The following is a 13386-nucleotide window of genomic DNA, read 5'->3' as shown; positions in this document are numbered from 1 at the left end:
GTGTGTGTGTGTGTGTGTGTGTTTGTCTGCTGTACGTGCGCATCTATGGGTGTGTGCGTTTAAGTGTTTGCCTACAACTACATTAACACTTTTTGGCTTTGACTTGATTTGCACAAAGCAGATGAGATGCTGCTGTTTGTCTAGCGCCCTCTTTTGTTTGGAACATTTAAATGAGAAAACTTTTATCTAGTTTCCTCCCCATTCCCTCGTATACCTATCACTCTTACCCCAACAGAGGACAGAGAGCGAGTGGGGGCGATAAATAGTAGCAGGAGAGACTCTTTCATCCATAGATACATAGAAAACATCTCAGACTGAACTTAGCAGTCAAATGACGCACGTTGGTCCAGGCACATCACAAAATACTTGTATTTACCCAAAAAACAAAAAAACAAAAACAAAAACAAAAAAAAAAACAAAAACAAAAACAAAAAAGTCAAGTAAAAGCGATTTTTGTTTTCGTTTTTCTTTTTCTTGTTTGTTTGCTTTTCTGAACTGTACAAGTTACACACACAAACACACACAAACACACACACACACACACATACACATAAACACACACACACTCATACACACACGGCCACAAGTTATGCGTGAGTTTTATATGACTTTTATTGACAAAATGACAGCATTATGTGGCTAGCATTCACATAATGATACTATACTACGATAACAATACACTGCATATTTTAGTATACCCTGTAAAAGTGAATGAAGCTAATCAGGCTTAATTTTAGTTGTGTGCGACATATGTGCAAGGCTGCAAATATATTTTAAGTTTAAAGTTTGAAGTTGAAATCAAAACCCAAAAAAAAAAAAAAACCTTTTGAAATATTGAGGTAGGCCTAAAATTGCTTTATTTAAGTAGAGCACATCGGCTATTGAAACAATTTGTTTCAACAAACTGTCACATTTAACTTGCTGATAGATAAAGCTACCCAATGCGAAATTTGAATGATAACATATTGATTTAATTATTTGCTATGATCAGCTTCAATTTGAATGAAATTCTTAGTTCAATTCAATTGGCATTGAAATTAAATATTATCAAGTTTCTTTATTCTTGCATGACTTACTTAAGATCAATGAGCTAGTTGAATGAATTAGTTCATTCCATGAAACTTTTGAATGCCAAAAATGAAAGTAAATGCAGTTGTGGGTATTCGAATGATTCATTCACGATTCTTTGATATACGAAAGATCAATCTGCATCCTTCCAGTGATTCAAATTCTAGTAAAATATAGTTAACATGAGCAAAAGGATCTGGCACCACGCTTATTCTTAATCGATACTATCGATAATAAATAATCACTCACCTTACCGTCATTAGATAATTGGAATTGTGATCTTACTTTTTAAGCACATTCGTATATCGTAACATAATAAATATACTAAGAACTTAATCATTAAACAATTTAATAAATATCATATCCCTGTAGATACCCAACTCCATAAAGTCATTGAAAGAATCTTTTTCCAGATGAAGTATCTAGAAGTCTAGCCGTCTTTGAGTCACTTCTTATAACTACGCTTCAGTAAATTCCCTTAGAATTTCTATCTCAAAGTTAATTGTTCAATATGCTAGCAATTGAAGCATACACTATATATATATATTTAGATAAGTATACATATATATGTGTGTATGTGTGTATGTATATCAAATGTCCTTGCTTAGCTCTGCCTGCAATCTGAACAAAGTTTACTTATTGTTTGACTGAGTAAAGATAACTATTTTCGTTATGTGCTGAACCCAATGGAAATGTGCGGGTTTGCTCACGCTGCGTGTGCATATGTGTGTGTGTGTGTGTATTATGCTTGCCTTGGACAGATTGCAGTAGCAGCAGCTCTACGCCTTGTGTGCCAGGTATCTCCTAGTCGTTCACTCCCTCTCCAGAGAGAGGACTTTTTCTATCCACATATATACAGTTTTTGCTGCTGCTGCTCTCACTTTTCGCCTCACTTGGGCTCTTGTTACATGGTTGGATGTGAGCAAGAGTAAACTTGCTGTCATCGGCAGCACATAAAAAACTTTAAGCAACAAAATCGCATAAACTGTTGTTAAGTGAAAGTGCGATAAATCAATTTGTAATTGGGGCAAGTTTGCCTGCCGCCCTGGGCCTCGGCCTGTGTGTGTGTGTGTGTGTGTGTGTATTCCCCAGAATAACATATACAGCGACGCGACTTAACCCAAGCATGTTATACTTTGTGTAGTTATTGGCAAATACATATGTGAGGCTGTCGAGGACTTTGCCTGGCCAAGCTCTGCCAACCACATCCATAGACAATCGGCTGAGCTGGTGTGTTGGTATGAGTGTTGTTATGGTGATAAAATTACATTTTGCAGCCTTTCATTTTTGCTGCTCTTCTTTTTTCGCTTCTTGGTCAACAGCTTAAGCTGCTCTGTGCTGGACTTTGACACAAATCCCTATGAAAAATACATAAGAAAAATATCTTACAAACATGTATGTATGTATATTTATTTATGTATGTGTGTAATACAACTGTGGAAACATTTAGGATTAAGTATTTATTATATTTGCACACACACACACGCAGAAATCTCAAGAGCTTCTTGTTTGCTTGATTTTATTTACAGCTGGATTTGCAATTACAAGACGAAGCCGGCGGCGACATCTCGAGTTTCATAACAAACGGCGAATGGGACTTGTTAGGTGAGATTCATGTGTGAAATATTCATTTCATATAGATGTCATTAAATATTCTATTTAAAAAATAAAATAAAAGAACGAATCACACACACGCACACACACAATCAACTAAAACCAGAATTAAATAATGTTTGTAAAATGAAGTAAATCGCAAAATTAGCATAAATAATTTGCAAAATAATTTACTAATTAATGACTATCAATAATTCTCATTCTCTTTTCTGCATATGCTCATCTCATTTGCACCAACAAACAACAAACAACAACAACAACTACTACTACTACTACAACAACAACTCTAACCACATCACAAATTAAAAAAAAAAAAAAACAATAAATTCAACCAAAAATTGATCAGGTGTGCCCGGTAAACGTAATGAAATCTACTATAATTGCTGCCCAGAACCTTATATTGACATAACATTCGCCATTTTGATACGACGCAAAACTTTATACTATTTTTTCAATTTGATCGTGCCGTGCGTATTGATCGCATCGATGGCACTGCTAGGGTTTACACTGCCACCAGATTCTGGTGAGAAGCTATCGCTTGGTAAGTGTCCGTCCAGAAAAACTAAAAAAAAACAAAAACAAAAAAAAACAAAAATCACAAAAAAACAGAAAATTGAAAACAATATCGAAATAAATACAACAACAAAAACAACAGAAACAACAACAACAAGTAGCAATTGCAACTCTGATATTTTCCCGCAACTAAATAGTCAATTTTACTACTACTAGTCTATGTTCCAAAAGTGTTTCGTATATATTTAATTGTTGACAAGTTTGCTGTAGGATTTCTTACTTGCATGCTCTCTCTCTCTCTCTATCTCTCTGTCTATCTCTGTCTCTCTCTAAATCAAATGAAACCAAAAACACACACACACACACATACGTATATATATTTATATATTTATTGTGAAACGGAAGCCCATTCGCTATAAGAGGCTGCCAGCAGTAGGACACAAGTTGACTGCCACACACACACACACACACACACACACACATACATTACGTATACGCCGCATAGAGCCTTGACTAACTATGCAAATGCAATGCAATCCAATGGCCGACGGCAATGGCAACAACTCTGCCAGCGAACAAACAAAGCTCACGAGTGTTGCAAGTGCAAAAAAAAAAAAACTAAATAGGAGAAAAAAAGAAAAAAAAACAGCAGCCGTCACCATCATTTGTAATCAAAGTCAACGCTAGCAAAAGTGAAAAATATGGCACAGCTGCTGGCCCACCTTTCAGCTGGGAGAATAGGACGCAAATGCAGGACGACAGACGGACAAACGGACAGACGGACGGACGGAAGGCAAATGAGCACAGAGCCTTGAACCCTTGAACCTCACTCGACAGTGAGCCGCTCCCTAGTTAACCATGTCAAGCAACGCAACTCAAATACAAATATTTACAATCAACTCACATATATATATAAAACTATATATGTATGTATGTATTATATGTGGCACTGCTGCTGCCTAATGCATTCAGGCAACAAGAAGCACAGCCTTTGCCTTTGCCTCTACCGTTGCCTTTTGTGCTGCGAGTTGATACATTTTCGCATCGTTCGCCATTGATAATAAAAAAAAAATAAAAAAAAAAAGAGAGTAAAGCTGCATTTTAGTCCTTTTAGACTTGATTTATGCACTCGATCTGTGTGGGCCAAGGCCATGATTGAGTAGCTCACGAACTCTGTTCAAAAAGTAGCGCAAATTTGTTGCGCTTATTGTATTTCGCTATTTATGAATATTTATCGATAGTAGCTGCACGTGATTGCTGCAACTATCGCTGGTTGCCGGCTTTCAATACTATCGTTGCTTGCATCGATCACGCAACTGCTCTAGTTGTAAGTCGAGCTGCAGTGCCCAGCCCTGGTTTCAATCATCGATACTATCGTTGCTCTCATCGATCGACTTATCAGCTCTAATTCTTATGAGCTCTCTTCTCTATTCTCGTTGTAGTTCTTCAAGTAGTTCAAGCTTTTGCTATGAAATGAATATAACATAAATGAATAAATGAATGAATAAATGAAAATGAAAATAGAAATTCGATGAGCTCCAGACTGTCTGCAGCTGTGATATATACCTTGAGCAAAGTTAAGGCGGCGCCTTTCGTTTCTTTTCTTGGCTCTTTCAATTCTCCGGCACAGATACGACTATTATGATCTGTTGATCTATGGCCGCTCTGTTGCCTCTCATCTTTCGGCAAACAGCTCTGACAACTGACAAGGCACACCCACGCACACATTAAGCTGAGAAAGTTATGCGAAAATGTGGCAAAATGCTTTGCAGCTCATATACTGAGCATGTGCCTCACAAACACACGCACACACACACACACGCACAGACACAGTGGAACAAAACTGACACAACGACAGACAGACATTGGCCGTGGCTATGACGATGGCTGTCGCTGGGGCTCATCACGTACTTTCAACATGCAGCATATGGTGCATGCCAAAATTTATACAATACAGCTATACGAAAATACTTATATAAGTATGCTAGATATAAATATATCGCGTTTATGAGCGAGAGCAGCAAAAGTTTTGCTTGCAGCTGCTAGAAAACAAAACAACAACAACAAAAAATTGCCATATTTTAAAAATTGTTCATAGCAAAGGAAGCCCCAGCCTCGCTGTGCCATGGCCATGCGTGTGTGTGTGTGAGAGTATTCATGTGTGTGTGTGTAGCAAAACGCATTAGGGCTGCCATGGCTCATGCATAATAGACAAGTTTGCGTAAAACCCTGTGGCTAATTTATGTTTGCCCGACACTTTTGGCGGCTGCCGCCTCCGACCCCCTCCGCCCCGGCACCATCACGAACCTCCATGACGCTCAGCCAGCTGACTTTTCACATAATTTATATAACCTCAAAAGAGCAAGAGCATAAAATATGCACAGGACACACCAAAATAAATATAAAAATATAAAAAAAAAAAAAAAAAAAAAAAAAAAAAAAAAAAGAAAGGGAACAACAAAATTTTTGATAACGCTAAGCACTCGAACTGACAAGCGCCAGCTGGCCAAAAGAAAACCCCAAGCAAAACCATAAATAATGATAACTTCCATAAGGTGCCGCAGGACCAATGACAAACGTATATGTATGTGTGTGTGTGTGTGCGTGTTTTTAGTTATGCTTTTATTTCGTATTGAAAACTAGTTTTGTGACACTAGAAACGAAACGAAATTCCGACGGACAACGAACGACGACGCTTGAGGTTCAGCGCAGAGAATACGGTAGTAGTTTTTTATTCACCAAGTGGGACAATTATATCATATAAACGCATCCATGCATCAATGCAGCAGCAGCAGCAGCAGCAGCAACGCTGGAGCAGCAGGCAGGATCAGCTGGAAACACAACTCTTAGCGAATCAGTTTAAAGCTAATGAATATAATATGAATAATAATGCTATCTCTCTTTCTCTATCACAATTGCTCTCTCTCTCTCTCTCTCTCTTTCTCTATCTTTTCTTTTTCTTTGCGTATGTAACTCTCTCTCTCTTTCTCTCTCTCTCTATCTTACACACACACCCACACACACATACCAATGCCTACACACCTTTGTGCAATAATTTTGTGCTGCATACTTGCAGGAGTTACTATTTTACTATCGCTCACAGTCTTCCTGAATATGGTAGCGGAAACGATGCCAGCTACATCCGATGCTGTGCCGCTGTTGGGTAAGTAGAGGCAGCGCCATCTGGCGTTCGTCGGCTGGGCTAATTGCCCAGCGCTCGCTCGCTCGCTGTCTCTTTCTCTCTCTCTCTCTATCTATCTCTATAAATATCGCTGTCTAACTCGCTGACTTCAAATTAACGCACATTCAACTCTGCTCAACAAGAACAACAATAACAACAACAATAACAATATTTACTATTACTACTACGACTATTTTAATAATAACAACAGCAGCAACAACAACAACAACAACTAATCAGCCAAGATTTTTACCTTCCGCACAGCCTCGATAATTGCCGCCAAGCTAATTTGCTGCATTTTTTTATGCTTTTTTTTTGTCATATTTCGTTTTGTTAACTCGTTTTTATTAGTTTTCGTCAGAGCTTAGAAGGGGATGCCTAAAGCTGATGCTTAAAGCTTTACAGTGTGCGCTGTCAGTATGCACACATAGACTTTAAGTCAAGCTAAATACTGGTAAAAAGTGCAACTTGGGGTGATATCTAAGTGAGCTTATCTAATATCCAAATGATCTATATTTTTTTAGCAGTGTATAGCAGGACTAGCAGCTGAATATATGTATATATATAGGCTGACTACAGAAGAGTTATATTAAGAGAAATTACATTTATATATAGATAAACATATAAATATATATTTATATATTTAAATATTTATATTTGAAAGCTTTATTCATTAATATATTTATATATTTAATATTATTATTTTAAAGCTTTAATCAGTAATATATTTAATATTTTTATTTGAAAGCTTTATTCATGGCATTTTATGTCTAATGAAATATTATTATAATAAGGGGCTTAGCTCTGCTAGCAAATGCTTTCAATACATGCTCATATTTAAAATGACTCCCCCTATCAACTTTTCTGATTCAGCCTTAATAACAACTAACTTCGGATCAATATACAGCTGCATTTTAGCTTGAGATTCCATCAACTTTGGCCAAATTCTCAACATGTTTAACTAATCACGAGTCAGTGCTCGAAATTCACGTTGATAGTGAACGGAAATTTCTATAATTATTTATAGTATGCATAAAACTACTACTAGGAAATTCCTGTAAAATATTTTACACAAATATAAAGTAAATACTACAAATGGCAAAGCTTATAGAATACTTCAACAACTCAATATTATCGATTGTATAAACAGCTGCTGAAATATAGCTATCAGAAGTATTATCACTCTTGCTGGTTGGTCACGCCTCACATGGCAGCTGCTTGGGCTAGATTAACTTTGCTCTACAGTCACGTAGGTATAAATGTATATGTATGTGTATGTGTATGTGTGCATGTGTACATGTGCCTTGTAGGCATGTCAGCTACACACAGCTGCAGAGCTGATAGTCCTCAATTGTTGCTAGCTCAGATGAAATGCGCGCAGTTTCAATTAACACGCAATGAATGGACTCAAAGTCAACAAGCATATTAAATAACATTGAACGTAAAGTTCTCGCCTCGTATTAATTTGTCCGGCAAGAGTGAAATCAAAGCTCGTCGAAGATTTGCAGCGCTATTAGTTTCAAATTTTGAAGTTTCGCTAGTTGCCTCCTTGATGGCCATAAACACGTACAACAATAGAGATTGCCTCGTTTCGAGTTTCATGCAACACGCGCACCTTCGCGCCAGGGGAGCGAACTTTGGCCAGAACGAGCGAAAGAGAGAGAGAGAGTGAGTGAGAGAGGGGGAGGGGGAGGGAGAAATGTTTTAGTGTCTAGTTTCTGGTATTTGTTTGCACTTTGTTTTCTTAATATTTCATTTAATGGCCGGCAAATGGAGCTGATGGCTGATGGCAATAGCAATGGCAATGGCAATGGCAATGGCTGATGGCAATGGCATTGGCTGATGGCGATGGCGATGGCAATGGGGACCCTCGCGCGCCTTTGGGGGCCGCTGTGATTTAAACGTTTTCATAAACTTTGCACAATTTATGCGCCTCGCACCAGAAACACATCCCAAGTTTGGCTACGTGCATTGAACTATATACATATATAAATATATATCTGTATATATATACATATGTATATAGTAGCCCCTGCAATGCATTCAAAAAGTATTCAGCAAAGTGTTATAAATATTAAGTTAGATTTAGAGCTAACAATTGCAGCACGTAACACACACACAGTGCCCATTAAAAGTAACTGAACAATAACAATTCATGTCATTCGAATACAACAATGAACTAGCTCAAGTTAGTCGAAATTCCAATTGGAAAATGTAGCGATATACAAGCCGTTGCTAGTCGCTATGCAAATAATATGAGATCATAAACAATTAGTTAGAATCACATCAATTAGTAGTGTCAATCGCATATACTCTGTTTGTATGTAGCGTGTATGCGCGTGTGTGTGTGTGTGTGTGAATCTATGCATAACTAGCAAATTATAGTGATATAGTATATTTTAGTTCACTAGAAACTAGTTCCACCCGCTCACGTTGAGAACTGCAAAGACAACAAAAAAAAAACTTTTTACTGGTTCAACTTGGAGTCTTAAATGGAAAACCTGTAAATGCATCAATTGCAAATTTTAGACTCCCAATTGAAGATTAATGTAAAGTTCCTGATGGATGCATGCAGACTTTTCCATTGTCAGTCATATACCAAAATATTGTTTCTAAAATTACCTTAGTTAAAATTGATAAATTAATTTCAGCTTTAGCTAAGCGTTTCTTGAATTAAAATTAAAAAAAAAAAAAAAAAAAATAGAGATAAAAAATTCGAGATTCTGTTTAGACTTGCTGAAATCGAAATTTAAATTATTATTTTGAGCCAGTTCCACTGCAGAGCTGAGAACTATTTAAATGAGCGATCATTCAGCATAACTCCTAATCTATCAAATATAACTAAAGAGTTTTCAAAAACCACTCAAGTTTTTAATATGATCTCTCTAATGTAACTCAGGAATATTTTGATAGCAAATCAACAATTATACATATATTATGAGACAATTTACAGCTGTATGTGTGTATATGTGTGAATGCTATAATATATTAGGATCGTTCAAATGTTTGTATGTATGTACATATACATATGAATGCACCTATATATACATATGCAGGTATGTATGTATGTAGGCATACATGTATATATACATACATACATATGTATCTGTATGTAGGTGTGTAACCATATATTATCCAGTATGTTGACACCATTTAGTCACCTAGAGTATTAGCAATTAGGTAGACTCGCATTAGCATAACATTAGTTTAGATGCGTATTACTATAACTAACCAAATCCATATTAATAAATCAAGTCCATATCAGTGTCATGCATAGCAAAAAAAAAAAAACCAAAAGTTTTTTGTAATGATAGAGTAAACATTAATTGGTTTACCATAGTACTACTGATAATAACTTATTGAAGCATGACAATACCAAGAGCAAAAACCACAACAACAACAACAACAACATTCAAATACCATATACTAATAATCCATAAAATAACAAATGTTCAGTGTTCTAATTCTATCATTTGTAGCCTAAATAGTAAGGTAAGTCTCATGTGTAAGTCATACTAACGTTTTTTATTGACCGTATACGTTCATTACTTCAAATTACTTACAAAACGTTCAATTTTCCATTTGGATTAACTCAAGATTTCGAACATTTCAGATGTACAAAAAAAAAAAAAAAAAAAAAAAGAAAAATAATAATAATGAATAAAGAAACCTTCACCCATTCATCCGTTTACGCATGCCGGGCCCCCACCCCCCTCCGCATATATAACCAATAATTTCTGTATATTTAGTTCACCCAAGACATATTTAGTACATTTAGTACAACAACAGCCAATGCACAGATTTACAATGAGTATGTATGCATTACACACACACACACACACACACACACACACACACACACACACACACACACACATACATACACATACACATAGACAGTTGCAGACATTCATTCAAGTTCACACACACAAACACTTATCAACTGTAGTTGTGTACTTTTGAATATCGTATTTTGAATATCGTATTTTATATATACCTATATATTTTATCGTATCGAGGACTGGTATGGCAATCAAACTCACAGCATGCACTCTGGACCTTTCGATAGACAAACTCCTGTAATTTGGTAAATCGAAAAAAAAAAATTAAAAATTAAAAAAATAAAAATGAAAATTGAATGAAAAAAATTAAGAAAATTCAAGGCCAGATTCATGAGTCGGGAGTCGAGAGAGTCGTATATTAGGCAACTCTGCCAAGTTTTCTGCTTCCTTAAGTATCACTCTCTACATATGTATATATGTATGTGTATACATACATACATATATATAAGTCTTTTATATGTATGTATGTATAATTGTATAAATATTTTTAGTTTTTTGTTTTTTTTTTTTTTGTTGTTTTTTTTTTTACAACTTGTGTAGCGCCTTGTTTTTTCTTTCGATTCTGTGATTTATATTTTGGATTCTATGCGTACAACGAAAAGTGGCTCGCATTATCAATGCCGGTGTCAGATGCATATGTATGTATTTTAGCCAAGGACCACTACCACATAATGTAAAAGAAAAAACGTTCTTGTTGGCATGCAAGAACACAAATGCCTACAAAATTGTTGACATGCCCACGCCCCCGCCCCTCGACCACGTTCCCCTCCACGAACACAAACATAGACATGTGAGACACAGGCCATACAAACACACATTCACACACACACACACACATTCACACGTTCATAACTGAAACAATTGATGAATACTATCTCATATAATGTTGTATTGCACATTCATAGAGAAGCCATGAATATGAATACAAATGTGAATGAAAAATTGAATATGAATATGAATATGAATATGAATGTGTGGCAAGTATTCCAGAATTCTATGGGAATCGTGCAACGGGGGCGAAATGGCAATGTCAACCTCAAACTGAAACTGAAACTGAAACCTCAAACTGAAACGGAGGCCGTTAACAATTGGAGCTAGAGCTAAGCGCCCCACCCACACACACACACACATACACATACACACACCAAATGGGAACAGCTATGTAAATATCTATTGAAACAATTTTAATGTCCGTGATAAATTTATATAAACTAAAAAACAAGCTAAATTCTGGTCTCTCTGTCTCTTGCTTTACTTCACTCTGTCTCTCTCACACACACTTGCTCTACCCCGCTCTTTCTCTCTAAGTCTGTCTCTCTCTCTCTTTGTCTCTCTCTCTCTCTCTCTCTCTCTCTCTCTCTCTCTGTCTCGCTGTCTCGCTGTCTCACGCTCTGTTTTTGTTATATATATGTATATGTACCCATATGTATATGTATGTATATATATAATGTATGCTATGTCTGTCTTTAACTGTTTAAAAAAAAAAAAAACATACACACACACACGCAAATTTTGTATAGCAAAATTAAATGTTAAAAAATTAAAAAATAATAATATTCATGTTTTGCATGTGAAATTGCAAATGTTGAAACACTCAGAGGGGAAATGAAAGAGTGTAACGGGTTCAATGGATCAGTTAATATATTGTATATATGTATAGGCATATCTCTATCTCTATCTATACCTATGTATATATGTTCTCTCACGGGCTTTAACATACGTTTTTCTGTACATATTTGACTTATTAATTTGTTTATGCTTTTTCTTCACTTATTTTGAGAACAAATTGGTTTTAGTTTCGTGAAGTAGTGTGGTAGCAACTCTCTCTCTCTCTTTCTCTATCTATCTTCATCTATCTCTCTCTCTCTCTCTCTTATGTACCCCTCAGAGCCTCATACAAAATTATTGCTAACTGCATATCACATGTTTTAATATACGTTTAATGGTGTTTCGCTTCTTTAACATATACAAACACACACACACACACACACACACACACACACACACATACACACACACATACATCATTGTATCATACACAATTAGCTGAAGAAGATGAAGCAACAACACTTGTAAATAAAACACTGCGAAATATATATGTATATATCTCCTTTTTTTATTGTTTGGATACCCTTAGCATACATACTTACATACATGCATATGCATATGTACGTTTGTATATAAATGCATATACATACACATATGTCGTAGAATACCGTACATGTGTAGGTACGTATGTCTGGCTTGTATGCAAACATTAAGGTAATTCCATGAATATCAAATATATATGCATATGCGACTAGTTGCTGTATATAAAAACCAAAAACCAAAAACAAAAGCAAAATATATAAACAAAAACACTTACATTCATTCATATGCTTAAAGCGCCTTATAACCTACAATTATGTAGTGCAGTGTATGGGACCCAAAACAAAAACAAAAACAAAATAAAATATTTAATCTCAAATCCAACAAATATTATGTAAAGCTAAATGCAAAAATCTTAACTCATATGCACAGTGAAAAGGCAAACAAACAAACAAAAAATCCATTTTCATTTTATTTTATTTATCATTTATTTTATCACCCATACATTCACATATGTAAATAGTCAATGAAAGAAATGAAAACATTTTATAATTATATTTTTTTTTTCTATATATTTTTCGCTCCTCACTGTGCATAACCTAAATAAATGCAATTAAATAGTTTAAGCTAAATATGTATATGTAAATCCAAAGCAGTAAAAAAAAAAAAAAAAAAAAAAACAAAAAAAAACAACGCACTGATCCAGACAATAACTCAACTAACCAGTTCCATTTCCTATTTAATTGCCATACTAAAATACTAAAAAAAAAAAAATACTAACCACAACCACAAGTACTACTACAACAACAATAACCGTAGCCATACAGAATACCAAAACAAAACCCAATCAATACCAAATCAAAACACCTTTGCCCGAGACCCAAAGTCTTTCATCAATTTACAGCTCAACAATAATGAGGAACCGAATCAGATCTCGATTTTTAACTCAAAATGATGATTGCGGATAATTGGTTGTGCACAAAAAGCGACAGCAAACTAAAAAATAAAGAAATACTGAAAAAGTAGGGTTATGCCAAAAAATACCAACAACAACAAACACAGAGTACAAAAATACCAAAA

At 35.5% G+C, this 13386-nt stretch overlaps 1 protein-coding gene across 2 annotated transcripts in view; it reads left to right on the top strand.

Moving 5' to 3' along the window:
• Positions 1–13386, top strand: part of LOC6586119 (neuronal acetylcholine receptor subunit alpha-7) — a 140428-nt gene that overhangs the window by 119052 nt on the left and 7990 nt on the right. For both annotated transcript variants that reach the window (XM_002011706.3, XM_032733100.2), the window contains exons 6-8: positions 2598–2673; positions 3029–3223; positions 6272–6358. In XM_002011706.3, coding sequence (XP_002011742.2) covers positions 2598–2673; positions 3029–3223; positions 6272–6358 — 358 coding nt within the window. The remainder of the gene's footprint in view (positions 1–2597; positions 2674–3028; positions 3224–6271; positions 6359–13386) is intronic.

This window comes from Drosophila mojavensis, unplaced genomic scaffold (assembly GCF_018153725.1).
Source record: "Drosophila mojavensis isolate 15081-1352.22 unplaced genomic scaffold, ASM1815372v1 contig_136, whole genome shotgun sequence".
In the NCBI taxonomy this organism is placed as follows: Eukaryota; Metazoa; Arthropoda; class Insecta; order Diptera; family Drosophilidae; genus Drosophila; species Drosophila mojavensis.
The sequence above is the reverse complement of the archived record's forward strand: the minus strand, read 5'-3'. Positions and strand labels throughout refer to the sequence as shown.